Source organism: Pelobates fuscus, chromosome 3 (assembly GCF_036172605.1).
Source record: "Pelobates fuscus isolate aPelFus1 chromosome 3, aPelFus1.pri, whole genome shotgun sequence".
In the NCBI taxonomy this organism is placed as follows: Eukaryota; Metazoa; Chordata; class Amphibia; order Anura; family Pelobatidae; genus Pelobates; species Pelobates fuscus.
In genome coordinates, this window is record NC_086319.1 from 76,144,667 (window position 1) to 76,163,241 (window position 18,575).

The 18,575-nt window shown below is 39.5% G+C and overlaps 1 protein-coding gene across 1 annotated transcript in view; it reads right to left on the reverse strand.

Annotated features, from left to right (window-relative positions):
- Positions 1-15,433, reverse strand: part of SLC17A8 (solute carrier family 17 member 8) — a 41,943-nt gene extending 26,510 nt beyond the window's left edge. Inside the window, exons 1-3 of the mRNA XM_063445190.1 lie at positions 14,769-15,433; positions 8,829-9,081; positions 2,224-2,342 (exon numbers count right to left, since the gene is read on the reverse strand). Of these exons, the coding sequence (XP_063301260.1) occupies positions 2,224-2,342; positions 8,829-9,081; positions 14,769-14,869 (473 nt within the window). The 5' untranslated portion in view covers positions 14,870-15,433. The remainder of the gene's footprint in view (positions 1-2,223; positions 2,343-8,828; positions 9,082-14,768) is intronic.
- Positions 15,434-18,575: the final 3,142 nt, after the last annotated feature.

The window sequence follows — 18,575 nt, forward strand, 5'->3', positions numbered from 1 at the left end:
TATTTCTGATCTGGTCTCAGACACCGCAGTTCACTTGGAAATGTCCCAAAGAGCCAGCCCAGGTCTGGAGGGAGCATTGACAGCACCGGACACCATTCCTACCCAATCCTCCCGCGTGCTGAGCTAGCTAGCCCTGGAATATTCCTGCCTCCTGACTTACTCCTTCAGTACTGTGCAAAAAGACGTCTCAACACACCGCCTGCAACTTTTTTTTTCAAGATTCTTTATTTATACGTTTTCATGTATTAAGAGCAATAAAATACAAAGGTCACGACAGAGTTTAGTAGCATAATGAGGTGAGGAACTAACTTCAAGTAAAATAATGCAGTCTTGTAGCAAGATTACTGTGACCGTTGTACAGGATTTAGGGGTGAGGCTCAGTCTGGTTCTTCCGAGAAGAGGGATGTTCCTGTCCGTTAGCTACAAATCCTTTAGGTGCAAAAAGCCTTGCCCTGACCATGGCCTATCTTTGATTGTTGACAAACTGACAAACTGACAAACTGCGCGCGGTCCTTTAATTTAATGGTGTGGTGGTGAGGAGGAGAGGCCTGCTATTTTAAGTTTTAGCAGAATGGTTTGAGGTTGCAGCCCACAACTAGTTTGCCAGCACTCCCATGCTAGTAGACTGGCATACCTCCCAACATTTTAAATGGACAAAAAGGGACTCTTTTAGGGGGTGTTCTTGGGGTTGGCATAATAAAATGGAGCCAAACTAAGTAAATGTAGGCAATGTGGCATAATGTGGGCATAATAAAATGGAGGCAAACTGAAACATATGTAGACAATTTGGCATGTGAGCATTATAATATAACTTGTAGTCAGACCCAGACAGACCTTCAGGCAAAGTGGGTAAATGCCGGCAAGTGCCAAGGCCAACAAGAAAAATCAAAGGAACTTCCCAGCTGGCCAATGCAGGGCCAACGCTCAGTGAGCATGGCCCAAACAAATTACTAAGTCCATTCATGGGCTGGTGGGGAGAACAGAGATCTACATTACAAGCAATACCTAATCTAACCTCCGCCTGGGGGCCAATTGCTATGTTCCCTCAAGCACCGGTCCCTGAGAATGTTGCCAGAGGTTACCACGGCAATGCTCTCACTAATGCCTTTTCAGAATCAGCAGCTGCAGAGCACATTTAGGCCACTGGCTCACCGGGATAACCCTCCTCCCTTGGCTAAAAGTAACAAAGAAAGAGGGGAATAAATATGTATTTTTATTATTATTATTATTATTATTTAATTTTGGAAATTTAATTTACAGCATTGCAGAATTTGTTGGCGCTTTATAAATATGAATAATAATAATAATAAATAATAATAATATAGCCCCTAGATACATGCATATGTACATTACACCCCCCCCCCATGCACATACAAGCACACTACACCCTCTTGACACACAAACACTCTCTACAGCCCTTAGACACACACAATACCACCCCTGTACATACATACACTACAACCACTATACATACACACACTACAACCTCAATACATACATGTGCACACAACAGCCGTCTATATTATAGAATGTACATATTGCATGTTGGTGCATAATGATTGTGTCAGAGTTTAGATTTTCTATAAATATTGAGTGACAGACCATCTGGGTCGGACATACTGTTGTATATAATTCTAGATATTCTGGTTCCAAATTAACAAGGTTCAATATTTTATGTCATCACATAATCTCAGATCGGGTTTAAATCCCCCAAACACAGCAACATAATAACCCCCGCACTATTTCAAAATTTAAATAAAATCTAAATAAAATGTCACGGAGCACCTGAGCATCTGAGTGCAATGTCATAGTAGTTTTGACAAATTAGCAAATCACAATTTTAGTTGCAGTTTGTTATAAGTCTATGCAAATTCCCTGAATATAGGATTAAAAAAAAAAAAAACAATTCTAACTGCACAATAGCAATATCTTCATGTTTTGTTACACTGATCGTATCTGGTAAAATAATTAGTGTTCATTAAAGCCTTATCAGTCATTCTGCTTAGAACAGACTAATTAAAAAATGTAGACAATATATCCTGCAGGTTCACAGTATGGTGTTGTAGATGTATCTCTAATTACATCCTATCAAGTGAGTCCTGTCATTTAATTTACAGAAACTAGCTTACAAAATGTCCGCTATATTGGTTTAGCTGTTAGCAGAGGTGAGAATGTAATGCTGTCATGGCTGGTATTAATCGGTATGAGGAACCATCGAAATACCTGTTTGCGGCAAGCTTGTTCGCAATGAAACCTCCAGGGATCTGCGTCACGATGTATCCCCAGAAAAATGAGCCATGAATGAGTCCAACAGTTTCTGGATCCCAATTAAACTGGGCTTTCTGGGAATGGAGACATCATAATAAATCAAATTGGAACAGTTGAAAATAAGTACGAAGTATATATGCTTCCTGCATTAAGATGGTTTCTACAATACTATTCAAATTGTCCTTATACAGGGATATTCACTAGAGTGAGAATGTTTGGGAGCTCAAAGTTAATTCAAAGTAAATTTCTAATTTATGGTCATAGTAGAAAAATTGAAGGATAGCAGAATTTTTTTCAGTTTGGTTATTTTTGCCTTAAATCTGTAATTCACTTTAAATTCAAGACAACTCTCACTTTATTCTTACCTCCCTTCTGAGGGACAGTCCCTATTTTGGACCCAAATCCCTCTGTCCCTCTTTTCTAGGAGCTGAATGTTGTTGGTATGTCTGAGTGTATAACAGAGTTTCACAGCAATAATACTCCCAGTAATGTGTCTTAAACTACCTAGAAATCACTATATGTGCATAAGATACAGTGTTTTGTTCTACATTACATTTTAATTGAATACATTATTAGTAAGTCACCTAAAATGTCTCTGAATAGCCCCATCTCTGGGAACACCCCCACTCACACCTCTAAAATTAAAATGTCCCTCTTTATCCATTTGAAATGGTGGGAATCATGGGATGTATACTTCTGTGAATAATTCTGTTAGTGAATAATCTTATATTTATTGTATATTATTATTTAAGTATACTTTTTTTTCTTGTTATACTTTGTACATATACTTGTAATATCATCTAAGTTTTATATACTATGTTAAGAAGTATATAGTTGTAAGAATTATTATCAAATAATCATATTCTATTTATATATTTTGGATGTATATATTTTGTGGCGAACAGAACCTCGCCACAGGCTTTTGGAGGAGCCTGCTTGCAGGCCTCCTGCCCCAGGACTATGGCCCCCTGCAATAGACATTGCTAAAATACTTTAAAAAGGCTCTGTTCATGCAATTGGGATTATATGGTTCGGTTCCCGAACAGCCGCACGAACCAGAGACCATCCGGGAGCTTGTTAAACCCTATTAACACTTAGTAACGATTCTAACGGCAGTGTTCTAATTGTCTGTTTGGGTGGCCACTGTTCGCATGAACGACCACCAGGTGGCAGCCATCTTGTTCACATGAACGCAGGCAGCCGTGTTTGGTCGTCGAGTTCCTGGAACTAAAATCGGACAGAAACTCCCGAACACCGGTGGACTTCCATCATCACCTGCGTTCGGTTCTATACAACTTAGAAGGGCAATGTTCTGTGGAATTGTTCCTCTGGATGAGGGGAACAAGCTCCAAGGTAAGAACATTGACTATGTTTGGAAGTTTGTTCGGTTTTCAAACTACCAAACTAGACCGACCGCAAGCCTTGATTCTCTGGAACTGTTTTGGGCATGGGGCCATGCATGCGATCTGTCAAATTATCACTTCCAGGAAATTCCTGAACCGATCTGGGTTATTTTTGGATATGTTGGTCATCCAGATCGGGGCTATTAGGTGATGTAACTTTTGTGGAGGTTTTGTGTGTTTCAGCTTTTGCACCAGGGCCCCATGGATCGTATGCACGCCACTGGTTTTACGCCTTTTTCAGGTGGGTGGACACCTAAACATGTAGTCCAACATCATAGCGTTAGGAATATGTTTGCATTTCTAACACTATAGTGTAAGGGATGGCAATTGTATTTCTAGTACTTCCCTTTTAAGCAAGGATTTGAAAAAAATACAATTTTTTTTAAAGTTATATAAGGCAAAAAAGGTGAGGTATAAGTAAACATTCTCATTTTCTAAAAACAGAAACACATAGTATACACAAGTATTTTCCACATGCAACCTATGCAATTGTAAAGTTAAGGAAGATGAACAATTGCTAAAGGCGAAATGACAGAATATAGGCACTATGAATTATATATTCAATCTGTTTATGAGATATATGTGCATATAGAGAAGGAACAAAACTAAAACACAATAAAAAAGACAATAACCATTTAAACAATTGCCAGAATCTCTGTATATTATATGATCTTTATAAAAGAGGACGGGGAATGTGAATAAGGCAGCCAACAGATCATGCAAAGGAGAACCAAATTGTGCATTGCAGGGCTGTCTTTATTTTACTTTGGAAGGTGGAAATATAATGGTTCCACGTTTGTAGAAATTGTTCAGCCATTATTTCTTTATTGTTTAGGGTTTGCAACCAATCCGTTTTTAAGAAGAATCATTGTTTGGTAAGAAAGATGTTTATTGGAAGTGTATGGTCTTGTGATCAACAGCAGCTATGATGGTGAGAAATTGCTTTAAAAAGACAACGTATGAAGGGACCCCAGGATTAAAAAAAACAGGGAGCTAAAGTTTAAGGAACACTATAGGCACCCAGATCACATCATCTTATTGAAGTGTGTCTGTATGCAGTGCATCTGTCCCTTTAACCCATCTGTCCCTTTAACCCAGCAAAACATTGCAATCTCAGAGGAACTGCAATGTTTACATTGCAGAGTTAAGACAACCTCTAGTGCAGGGGTAGGTAACCTTTTAGCAGTACTGTGCCGAAATAGGATTGTGATGTCCCGTAGCGTGCCGGTCCTATTTTTTTCAATTGAGGTGTGTACGTTGCCGTATTCTGCTTGTATTGTTTATACTGTAGTTGCTTTGTATCGTTGTATTTGTGCGCATATGAGCTATTATATTGTATATGTTCATGAGTAGTTTGTGGTATCCTGTCTCATACCTATTAATTTGGGCTGTGTGTGGGGCTGCTTGTAGAATTGTGTGTGTGTGTATGCATATGTTACATAGTGTGTGTGTGTGTGTGTATGGATATGGTAGTGTGTGTATGTGTGGGGCTGTTTGGGGTATTTCATGTGAGAGGTTGCATGTGGGGTTGTGTGCATGTTTGTGGATGGTCACTGGTATTGAGTTTGTGCAGACTGTGTGTTGTGTTTGTGTGTGGGCTGTACATATTATTTGTATGAGGGGAGGTTTGCTCTGATGCTCTGTGTATATCTAGTAGTGTGGGTGGCTTCCCTGGGTTCCAGTGGGGACCAGGCTGGCCAGGTACATGTCAAAGACAGGAGCTGCAAGAGCAGCTGCTGGCTGCTCTACTCCAGTGTGGATTCCCATTCACAAGTGCTGGAATTAAGTGATCTGAGATCACTTCCTCTACATGCTGCAATGCATAAATTGAGGATTGCCCTTCACCACCTTTTTGTATTAGCAAATATCTGAAGTTTTACCTGGGACTCCTGATTGAACCTGTTTGGCTCTTGCAGCCTTAAGTGCCAGGCAAAGAAACCTTGAGTGCCGTGCATGGCACACATGCCGTAGGTTGCCTACCCCTGCTCTAGTGGCTGCCTTCCAGACAGCCATTGGAGGCATTTCTTGGTCTTTAATGGAGTTTTACTCAGTTAAATGAAGTTGGACGGCCTTACTCTTTGTATGAGGACATATAATGTCTTCAAATTCCCCATAAGTAAGCATTGATATAATGCTTTCTATGGGGAAACTCTAATGCAAGTGCAATGCTCATTTCGCATGTGCATTAGGTTCTCCATCCGAGGAGTCCTCGGTGCTTGAAAGATTTAAAGGGACTCTCCAGTGCCAGGAAAACAATCCGTTTTCCTGGCACTGCAGGTCCCCTCTCCCTCCCAGACTTACCAGAGGCAGCGATGATGTCCCTCGTAGCTGCTTCTTAGTCCGCCCACGCTCCTCCCTGTCCCCACGTCATCCGGCGGGGGAGACAGATCACGCCCGCTGGCGGGAGAGACCTAATGCATATGCGCGGCAATGCCGCACACGCGCATTAGACCTCCCCATAGGAAAGCATTGAAAATGTTTTCAATGCTTTCCTATGGGGATTTTAGCGACGCTGGAGGTCCTCACACAGCGTGAGGACGTCCAGCGACTCTATAGCACAGAAAACCTGTGCTATGAATCAGGAAGTGCCCTCTAGTGGCTGTCTAGTAGACAGCCACTAGAGGAGGACTTAACCCTGCAAGGTAATTATTGCAGGTTATAAAAACTGCAATAACTACACTTGCAGGGTTAAGGGTAGTGGAAGTTGGCACCCAGACCACTCCAATGGGCTGAAGTGGTCTGGGTGCCTGGAGTGTCCCTAAGTGGAACAAAAATTGTTGTTGTTTTTTTTAACCCTTTCATGACCAGAGGTGGGGGAGACCTAACAAGTTAGTGGCAGTTTTGTATTCCTAATGCTATAGTGTTCCTTTAAGGTGTGCAGAGCATTGTTATTTAAATAGAACTGGACGTCTCTCCAGAAAGCTTGTCTAGAAGGGCAGCCCCAGAAACAGTGATGTAAATATTGACTGCTGACCCATCTCCATCTCCCACCGTCACAGCTTTATTAACCATGACATAACATTTTAAAACCCAACAGACAGTTCTCCATTACATTCTCTAAGAGCCCAGCACAGCCATTACTAGCCATAAGCCCTGTGCGAACTATAGTCTACCCAGGTGCCACTTTTCCATACTTCTTCCTTCAACTGCGCTGTCCAGGGAATCAGCCACCACAAAGCTGCCCTTTCGCGCGCTATGCTTCCCGGCATCTCCCCCTCCTCCTCCTCCAACCTCCCCAACCTCCCCAACCTCCTCAACCTCCCCAACCTCCCCAACCTCCTCAACCTCCCCAACCTCCTCAACCTCCTCAACCTCCTCAACCTCCTCAACCTCCTCAACCTCCCCAACCTCCTCAACCTCCTCAACCTCCTCAACCTCCTCAACCTCCTCAACCTCCCCAACCTCCCCAACCTCCTCAACCTCCTCAACCTCCTCAACCTCCTCAACCTCCTCAACCTCCTCAACCTCCTCAACCTCCTCAACCTCCTCAACCTCGCGTGATGGGGGACCCTGGTTTCAGTCACTCCTGCCAACTGGTAAGTCCCCTCCTCTCTACTCGTATAAAACTCCTCCATATCTTGAAACATTGTTGCAAGTTTTTAATCCAGCCCATCAACCATGGGCAGCAGTCATGCCCCCATTTCCCTATTTGTCCAGGGGGAAACTGCCTTGAAATGTGGAGTGTCTTTCCTGCCCACAGCAAAAAAGACTAGGTGTGGAGTAATAAGTATAATGAGTTTTTAAGAACATTTGTCTATAAGAAGCCATAGATAAATTTGACTTTTTATTGTGTCTAAGGTTGTCATATGCATCAAGTTTCCCTGGACATATATAATCTCATCATGTTGGTTGGCAGCACATGAAAATGCTGACCTGCAGTATGTAGAATTTATATGCAATGGAGTGGGGAGCACCCAGAGATGGGGGCCTATCACCCATTTTGTTTTACCCATTTTCATTTTACAATGATGTTTTCTGAAATGGTGTAAGAAGATGTATGCAATGATAGACTGTCAAGATTTTCAGAAAATAAATCTTGGTGGAGGGGAGAAGGAGGGTGCGTGGTATTGGCGGCTTGTGACCGCGAGAATGTAAGTCTTAGCTGTATGTTGAAGGTTGGATGCACCCGGAGGAGAACATTTGCTACGTGAGACCTCAAAAGACAATCACCTGAGGGTAAAAGTAAAAGTACAGAGGTTTTTATTGCTATTAATATTGTTTAATGAACTTTGCTCTACTTTTACTTTTTGAGGATATGATGATCAATGTTTATCGCGTAGCATTTGTGTTTGTTTCTGCTCATCACTCTCAGGCATCAAGAACGGTTTAGGAAACAGTTTGCTTTAGAATTTGTGTACGTGATGAAGAACTGGCTTTAATTTGCCAAATTTTATCCAATCAAACAAATGCATGATTACTTTCTATGTGAATTTCTATTTACATACAGTATAGCAAAGGTAAACATTCTAAGTTAGAATTCTGTTTTGAATTATATCTGTTGATCATGAGTTATATTTCTATATTGAGATCAACGAACAAATTTCTGAACCTGCTACTCTCCCGGACGTTGTCTCATACCAGAGGTGGAAGAATGCTAACGTCTGACTTATCACCATTTGACTTTTATATACTACTGGGCAGGCATCACTTTTCATATGTTGTTTGCCAATTTGTATAAAAGCTATGTGTCGTTGAAAATATGTTGAATATAAAGAATAATCCAGGCCCTCCAGCATATTCCAAAATGTAGGCAATCTTTACTGGAACAAGGAACCAAAATGCAACGTTTCGACCCCTTAGGGCCTTCGGACAGCTAAGGGGTCGAGACGTTGCTTTTTGGTTCCTTGTTCCAATAAAGATTGCCTACATTTTGGAATATGCTGGAGTGCCTGGATTATTCTTTATATTCAAATGCTTCAATTGGTCCTTTTTTGGTACTGGGACTTATCCACTAGAGCACCCTGAATTCCAGACGAAGGATTGAGTGCACTTCCATCACCTACATATGCTTGTTGAAAATATGTTGGACATGCCATCACTAACTGGGTCCCTAAAGGCAAAAAACCAGAGTAAACATTTAGGGTCGAGGGAAAATTAAACCATATTTAAGAAAATATTCACAAATTGAGATTTAATTTAGAAAAAAGGCTGACATACCTGAATTTCTGGTTTCCCATCAACATACACAGTATTGTTGTTTACCATTTCGACAATGGCTACTCCAAGATTACACCTAATTCCAAATGATATACAGAAACCAAGGCCACTCATAATGGCAATGATGTATCTCTTAGGTAGTCCACAGCAGTAGCAGTCAAATCGAGGTGGTGTTTTAGTGGGGGCATGTATAGGTTGCCCATCTTCATTCAGTTCAATATTGTCTTCTTCAGTATTTGTTCCATCAATTTTCCTATTTTGAAATTGAGATGGTTTGTAAATGTTTTTTTCAATTGTATGTATTTAAAAAAAAAAAAAAAAAGAACAACATGTTACTTTTAACACACCACTCTTCTGCAATACGTTAAACAGGTCTGTATATAAGTTGATATACTGTGCCCTCCACTAATATTGGCAGACCTTGGTAAGTATGAGCAAAGAAGGCTATGAACATGTGTTTTTATTGTTTAATCTTTTAATCTTTTGGTCAAAAAGTACAGAAATACTCTATTCTCATGGATATCAAACAATTGCAAACACAACACAGATTTATAAAAAATAAATGAAAAACCTTTGTGAAATATATGTGTGGCACAATTATTGGCACCATTTTAGTCAATACTTTGTGCTACCTCACTTTGGCAAGATAACAGCTCTGAGTCTTCTCCTACAGAGCCTATTGAGGTTAGAGAATACCTGGCAAGGGACCTGAGATCATTCCTCTATACAGAATCTCTCCCAATCCTTCAAATTTCAAGGACTATGCTGGTGGATTCTAACTTTTTAGTTTACCCCTCAGATTTTCGTATGTTGTTCAAGTCAGAAGACAGGGATGGCCACGGTAGGACCTTGATTTTGTGGTCAGTAAACCATTTTTGTGTTAATTTTGATGTATGTTTTGGATCATTGTCCTGCTGGAAGATCCAACCACAGCCCATTTAACGCTTTCTAGCAAAGGCAGGCAGGTACTCATTTATTACCTGCCATGTATCATATAAATGTCCAGGTCCTCTGGCATACAAGGTTACAAAACACAAAACAGCCACCACCATATTTAAAGGACCACTATAGGCACCCAGACCACTGCAGCTTAATGAAGTGGTCTGGGTGCCAGGTCCATCTAGGAGTAACCCTTTCTGCTGTAAACATAGCAGTTTCAGAGAAACTGCTATGTTTACAAATGGGTTAATCCAGCCTCTAGTGGAATGCTTTCCTATGGAATGCTTTCCTATGGACTGGCTGAATGCGCCCGCGGCTCTTGCCGCGCATGCGCATTAAGCCGATGACAGGGAAAGGAGGAGGAGAGTCCCCAGCGCCGAGGGAGCCCGGTGCTGGAAAAAAGCTAAGGGATTAACCCCTTGCTCACCCTAGAGCCCGGCGGGAGGGGGGCACAGAAGGTGAAGGGGACCCAAGGACCATATAGAGCCATGAAAACTAGTATGTTTTCCTGCCACTATAGTGGTCCTTTAACCACGGTGGTCCTTTAACCTACAGTGGTCTTTTAACCATATGGCTACCTCTCTGTGTTTATTGCCAAAAAAAACTATTTTGGTTTCATCTGATCATAGAACCCAATCTCATTTGAAGTTCCAGAAGTGCCTGGCAAAATTAAAACCTTTGGGGTTTTTTTTGGATGAGAGTAGAGGCTTGAAACTCTTCCAAACAACTTGAGGTAATGTACATGACATTGGATTGTAGTTTCAGAGACTTTATACCTCCAAGACAGAACTAACTTCTGCAATTCTTCATCTGCAATCCTTGGAGATGTTTTCTCCATTTGAACCATGCTGTTGCTACTTTCTCATAGTCACTTCCCATTTTGTGAAGCTCAACAAACGTTTTCTACAATACTTGGTCTTACCCATCGTGATGCATTACTAAGGGAATGTGGACTATGTGTTGCCTCATATTTACCTCTGTAAGGAAGTCATGGTTGAACAATTTCATGTTCCTAGTCACCTATGTGTACTAAAAAAAAAATAAAGTGGGAATATTCTTCAAATATATATTTCTCATATTCATACATAGGGGTGCCAATAATTGTGCCACACATGTATTTCAAAGGTTTTGGTTTGGTTTTGGATAAGCCTGTGTCGTGTTTGCAATTGTTTGATGTCCGTGAGAGCAGAGTTGTTTTTTTCACAAAAGATCAAAGTAAAACAATAATGACCCTTTTCCCAATCTTCTTTGCTCGTATTTACCAAGGGTGCCAATATTAGTGGAGGTCACTGTAGAGCCTGGAAGGTTATACCAATTTATAAAGCAGTTCCACTCATCCTATGTGATGATTGGAACTGCTGATTGGGATTGATTGCTTATCCCATATAACTGCAGGACAGAAGATCAGATGTCACAGACTAGACTGAAAGGCTCATGATTGGTGGAGCCTCTTCCTCGTCGGAGTATAGCTGTAGATAGACTCTCTAGCTGTGCTTCTTCCGGGACTTTGAAGGTATCTTCTAATTTCTATTTCATTATCTATATAATGCATTAAATCAAATATGGAGTGAGTCAAATATGGAGTAAATTTTGCTTAATGCTTCCCTCATGTCAAGGAGGACTTAGAAACAGGTTGTGTAACAGAGGGGTTTATTGGTTGATGTTTAGAGGCATAGTTCTATTTTAATGTAACAGTGATCGCTGCAAGCGCATTGCGATCATTGTAACACTGTGATGTGATAGAAAATAACAATGGCTAGCTAATTAAAATATCATAGAATCTCATCAATTAATTAATGTGTATTTAAAAATGCATACTTCAGCGAGAACACTATTTTGTACATTCTGAAATACCCATTTTTGTACACGTGTCCTTAAGTGGCAACATTTATTGACATTTAAGGAAATCATATTCTGATTGTTTAGTCAAGATAATACATTTAGTGCCCTGCAAGTGGACTTTAGAGTAAACAGTTTCACTTTGTCTTTTTGGTGCTTAAATCACCAAAAAAGACATTATCAGTGTTACAAAAAGTATACAGGGTGCAGCCTTCTTTATTTTCCAGAAGACCACCCTATGATAGCTTTCATAACAAATATTGTGGTCAATTGCATTCCATCATTTGATATTTCTTGATTTTTTTAATGGCTGCCTAGGAGCCATTAAAGGAACACTATAGTGTTATTAATGCAAACCTGCATTCCTAACGCTATAGTTCCCCTGTTTTCTAAATACAGGTTAAATACATTTCCAACTCCAGCTTGCCATAAAGATAAAAACATAACGTTTTTTTATCCACTTTTTTTCTAGTACCAAGGCTTCCACTGCACCATTAACCTTTCCACCTCCTATAATGTCATGGAGAAGGCACAACCTCCTCTGTCACGGTCCAATCCAGTGCTTCTCATAGAGGAGCTTTAGAGATCTGATGTGCATGCGCGGTGACTGCCACTTGTGTATTCATACTTCCCTCTAGGCAACCATTGTTTTACTTAGTCATTGCAGCGGAAGCACCTAAACGGCCACTAGAGGTGGATTTAACCCAGCAATGTAACATTGCAGTTTCATGGTTACAAGGACAGGGTAACTGCACCCAGACCTCTTCATCTCAATGAAATGGTCTAAATGACTATAGTATCCCTTTAGCAATAATCCCACTGCTCCAATAATATTTGACAACATTTTTACCACTGTCTTTTCCATGAAAACGTGACTCAAGTGTTTTATTTACAATATAGGTTTACCTTGCATTAAACACTCATTTTTAGGCAACTAAAAAGCGTATCTACATGTTAACCAAAACATAGGACACAATACCTTAAAATACTTGAAAGGTCACTGAAAACACATCTCTAACAAATAACTGTTAAGAGGTGCCTTAAAGAAACACACTGCAACATCATTGTGTAACAGAATGGGTTAATTGAACAGCCACCTTGGACAGCACCAATATAGAGTGACCCTGCAACATTTCACCCCTGTAGGGACTTTAAAAAGCCAGGAGGGGTTGAAACGTCATGGGGTAACTCTGAATTATGATGAATGAAACCATTTCCTATCAGATGACATGTCAAGGTTCGCATGATCAAAATGCTGGCCTAAACCTTGACTTAAATGTCTACTTAAAGGGAAAGTATAGTGTTAAATGGTTTTAAATCCATTGTATAGATAAAATGAAATAAAAATAAAAATAGATATACCTTTAAAGTTTCCATTCTGCACTGCTTTGTATTTTATCCCCCAAAAGTAATTCCATTCCTCACTTAGAACAAATGGAACTGTTCTTAAAGTGATAGTTGCCATAAGTTTACACAGGTAAAGAACAGATGTCCATGCACACACAGGATGTCAAAAATGCAGACTTTATTGAATTGGAATGGCAATGTTTTGAAATCATTTTAAACATAGTCCTATTCACTGTTTCACTGAACCAAGCTATGTGCATCAATCTGCAGAGCCAGATATTCTCCTGGGTGGAGCAAGAGTGAGAGTTTATTTAATGGTATGCATTCTGTACACATAACTTGTACAAAACTGATCTTTCTAACCAGAAAGAACAAAATTGCAGCTGTCTTATTGTCGGTTGGGGGTGGAGCTACAGGCTAGAGAATCAAAGCTCATTAAATTAAATGATAAAGTCTTTGAACCATTTCCACTTCAGCAAGATGAAGTTGTTTTGGTGCCTAGACTGACTGAAACTCTAAAGGTGTTATTTGTTTCACAAAATTGACTACTGTATTCTTGAAACAAATTAGAGATAGGTTTTGTTTATTACCTAGAAAAAACAGGTATGTAATTTAACATTGGTGTAAACTGGTATTAAACTAGCACCTATTTACATTTCTATAATCAATTTACAGTGCTTGTCATCTATAAGGCAAAAACCATAATAGACCAGCTATTTCCAGTTTGCATAGCGAAATCAAACTTCCACCAGTCACAAAATAAAAGCAGAAAGTATGCATAACAGGGACATTTTAAGGTAGTTTTAACCCCTTAAGAACCAAACTTCTGGAATAAAAGGGAATCATGACATGTCACACGTCATGTGTCCTTAAGGGGTTAATCCAGTATGACAAATTTAGGCAACTCACTTAACAATAGCAGAAATGACCAAACATGCACTTGTTAAATGTTTAATGTAAATGTCAATGTTCATTTCTTTTAATTTTGGCAGTGACATATTTTCTGTTTTTTTTTTTTTTACTTGCATATCTGAGGACATGTGTTTGAAATATAAAATATAGACATGGAAAAAACTCGGATATTATGATTATTCGTGCACACATATAAAGTGTTATGGATTAGTAGGTTTTTATATATTTATATGTTTATATTTTTTATTTATTTAAAATATTTTAAAAGACAAATTTTATTGCTTCCGAGAAAATAGAGACAATAGAGATTTAATAAAGTAAATGGGAAAACATTTCTAATAAAAAGATAAACGCTACAAGCAGATGGCTGGATGTTATGATATAAAATCTTCATAAACGAAGATTGTCAAAAAAAAAAAAAAAGAAGATGGCTTCATTTGATGTTAAATGATGGAAAAGGGAAAGGTCCCTTTTAAAAGTAACATTTATAACAACAGGGGTAAGTAAAATCATTTTATACTTTGGCATGTGTTGCTTGTCTTTGGTCATTAAACGGTTAAAGCTTGAGGAGTGCCTACAATTGTCCCAAAGAACACAAAAGCTTTTCATTAAGTAGGAGAATATAAAGGTGAGATTCCCTTTATAATGTGGATTCCCTACAGCTGGAGCTCTGTTTTTTAGATACTGGAATTTTAACAATCAAAAAAAAAAAATTGAATTGGATTTTTATTATTTAACCCTTTACTTAACACTTTTATCTGGTTAATGATTTGCAAAAAAAAAAAACAATAAACAACACATTATTTTGTTATGCAATAATTTATCTGCTTAATACTTGGCTTTTTCCTCTCAAATCAAAGCATTAACGCGTGCATTCAGTAATGATTATTAAAATGATGTTACCTTTGCAGGTTTCCCAGTGAATTCCCAATATTACCCTTCACTTCTTCTTTTCCAGGATTGAAAAGTTTTTCTTTGAACGAGCTGAGTGCTTGGAAAGGCATTGTCAAGCTTTTTTTTTTTTAATTCTTGATCCTCTTTACATATCGTCCACCTTCTATCTCATGTTTGATAGGACAGGAACTCTAAATCCACCATCACCGAAGCAATGGAACCATTACCAAAAAATAAAAAAGTAAAAAGATAAATAAAAACAGGAGGTTTTTGTTTCTTTCTTATGGATTTTTTGCTACTTTGTTATAAGGTTTATCGTTTGGAATTTTGAAAATCAAATAGGTTGATGTAGGTGAGGAACGGTCTCCTTGAGAAACGAACATAGAGTGTTGATTCCAGCGTAAGCTAATCTTCACTGGTGCTTCTGTTTCTGGAGGGTTGGCTGACAGATGTACAAATCCCAAGGGATTCAAGTCACTAGTCCACCTTACGCGTACACTTGTGGGGATTCAAGCTAATGATGTCTGTGAACATTATTTCACAAATTGTCCACAGGTTAATCTACTGGAAATGAGCGAGCAACAACAAAACACAAAAACATTTTGGAAGAAAACACCGGGAAAAAAACCCGATATAGTCAAGATAACCGCACTAATCCAAGAAGCTGGAAGCAATGTACATATTTAATGGAACGAGGGAACATTATAATACCGAGGGTCTAGCCAGTGCCACCGTATCCTGAAACCCGATAATCAACCTCCCAAGTTGTCATGTGTGTCTGATCCAAGGAATGATGCTCTGCAAGTCGATGCTATAGTAACAGAGACGACGTGGTCCTAGCCCTTTTAGTTATTAATAGCATCCCATACAAAGAAAGAAGTTTATTAAACATTTAAGGGATTCTTCCCGTCTCCATGACGCAGGCAGGTGGCCACGGATTGAAATTCGCATGTATTATTACTAAGCCTTTTTTTTTTTTTTTTCCGGGAGACACATGTCACAGTGAAGCAGCTGCTCACAGAAATATGTCCAAATAAAGAAAGACAATTAATGCAGTAGGTGTAAAATAAATACAATTGTAGGTTTTAGGGTTAGTGGTTAGATGTCACTAGGTATGCTGTAATTGAAAAAGTCTTTTGACACAAAAATACATGTATTAATAAAAACTTATTTAGCTTTTTAGACAAATATGTATTAAGGTACATACGGTGCATATGGTTAAAAAAAACAGCGTTAACAGAATAAAAATACGCAGCAGCATGGCATTTATATGATCATAAAAAGGAAACCAAGAAATAAGAAAGAGAATTACAGAATGATTAGAAACAAATTAGGGAATGGCCAATTTTGGTAACATAATGTCATGATAGCTCTCCTACAACCTCAATATTCGTCTGTCTACCATAGATATTGATGTTCAGATTGTGAACCATTTAATGGACTCTCTCATGTCCTGTTCTTTCTTGTAGTCTTTTTTTTATTATCATTAGAATAAGACATTGCTTTTCTGTGCCATGTCATCCATTCTTGGGCAAATGTTTGAGACCTATTAATCTGATATTTCTTTATCAATGTATACAGAGTATTGTCTTCCATCAAACAAGTAATTCCTGGCATAGTTGTGGTTTTGGAAGACTTCCAATGTGGTTTTAAAGTACACTATAATCACTGTATGAGTGTCATAAAACCACTAGACCCAACACGCAGAACTAGAAGCACACCTAAGTAAGGTACGAAATAGAAATGAACAGAGGCGTATTACTGGTTCTTATACTCTGTTGGGTTTAATGCTGGGAAAGACAAACATTTGCCTGAGAAACAGGCAAAAGAGGAGTCTGAAAACTAGTCAAGAGCTAGGACATCAGAACATAGTTAATACGGGTACACAAGTCAGGGTCAAAAAATACAGAAAGGAGAATGGTCAAAGTCAATATACCAGGAACCACTAAAAAATCCTTAATAAATATAAACACACTCTCAGATCACCGCAAGTGTAAACCATGACAAAACAGAGAATGCAAAAGGAGGAGCACCAGGAGAGAGCAATATCTCGTAGACCGAGATTAAGGATGATGAGAAGAAGCTGTTGATGATCAACAGTATCAAAAGCAGTGAAAAGGTCTAGGAGAATTAGGATAGAGTAGTGACCATGAGATTTTGCAGCGAGTAGATCATTTGATACTTTGGTCAGAGCCATTTCCACAGAGTGCTGAGCGCGGACACCAGACTGAAGTGGGTCGAGCAGAGAATTGGACTTGAGGAAGTCTGTCAATCTCACATACACAGGTCTTTCAAGGATCTTGGACACAAAAGGCAGTAGCGAGATAGGCGGTAATTGGACAGGGAGTTAGGGTCAAGGTTGGGCTTTTTTAGAATCAGGGTTACAGTTGCATGTTTGAAGGGTAATGGAAATATGCCAGAGGAGAGGGAGAGATTGAGAATTTTAGTGAGAGGCAAAGCAGGAGAAGGAGACAGAGTACGGATGAGATGCAAGGGAATAGAATCAAGGTGGGGCAGGAGGACCAGAGCAGATCAGAAACTTGTAGCTGTAGCTGTAGCGGGTGCGAATGAGCATAGAACAGCAGAGGGAGTGTGGTTGGGGGGAAGTATTGTAAGTGGCAGAATTACATACCAGCAGGTGGATCCTAACACGTACCATGACAATGAGATGACATTATCCATTGTGATATTTCTAATTAAATGTCAAATAACAATTGAGTGGTTCTGTGCCAATTTACCCTTTTCCCTTTAATGTTTCGAGCTTGCCATGTACTTTACAAGATGTATCACAGTTACTATTTGAGTTTGTAATACTGACACTAAATGTTTACTTCTATTACATCATTTTTTTCACCGAATGCTAGATGAACTAGTTAATTGCACTGATGTTATTTTTGAGATTCAATCGTAAATTTTTTTCCCAGCTTCACCTTTACTAAACAGACAAAATAGAGCCCATGGTCATTGAAGTAGCAAGTATCTAAAATGCAGAATCGGCTTCTGTAGCAAAATGAGATACAGCAATGCTAAGGTGACAATGGCTGGAGGAGTAGGTGTATTAAGCAAGCCGGGATAACCCTCGATGGTCCACGGGGAGGGAGAGCAAGCCATGCCATTGGTCACTTAATTCCTGATTGAACCTCCAATAATCAGTTATGGCAGCCTCCCAAATCCAGTGACAAAGGTATGTTGCCATTACTACATGTGTAGGCAGAATAGGAATACTCAAGGCTTTTTTCACGTATACAAATGAGGTCCTTCAGGTTGTAGGCCTTCAGAGCAATAAGAAGAGTGTTCAAATCCACAGATGGGAAAGGTGGGTGTTTTCCTGTGTAAAGGTGTATACACACCACTTTACAATACTGTTGGTAAGTTCCCCTCGGCCAGGGCCGGCCTTAGGCATTTAGACGCCCTGTGCGAAAAATCTTCACAGCGCCCCCCCCCCCCGTCATCCATGTATGCTGTAATGTTTGTGTTGTCTGTGTATGTGATAGTAGGTGTGATGACGGTGTGTGATATGTATGCTATGTGTGATATTTGTAATGGGTGTATTAACAGTGTGTGATATGCGTGTATTGGTTGTATGTGACACACACACACACAGAGTCAGACGGCCATACACACACACAGGAAGACAGTCATACACACACACACAGACACACAAAGGCAGACAGTCTCACACACACACACAGGCAGACAGTCAGTCATACACACAGACACAGACAGTAATACACACACACAGAGGCAGACAGTCACACACACACACACACACGCAGACAGTCATACACACAGACAAACACGCAGACAGTCATACAC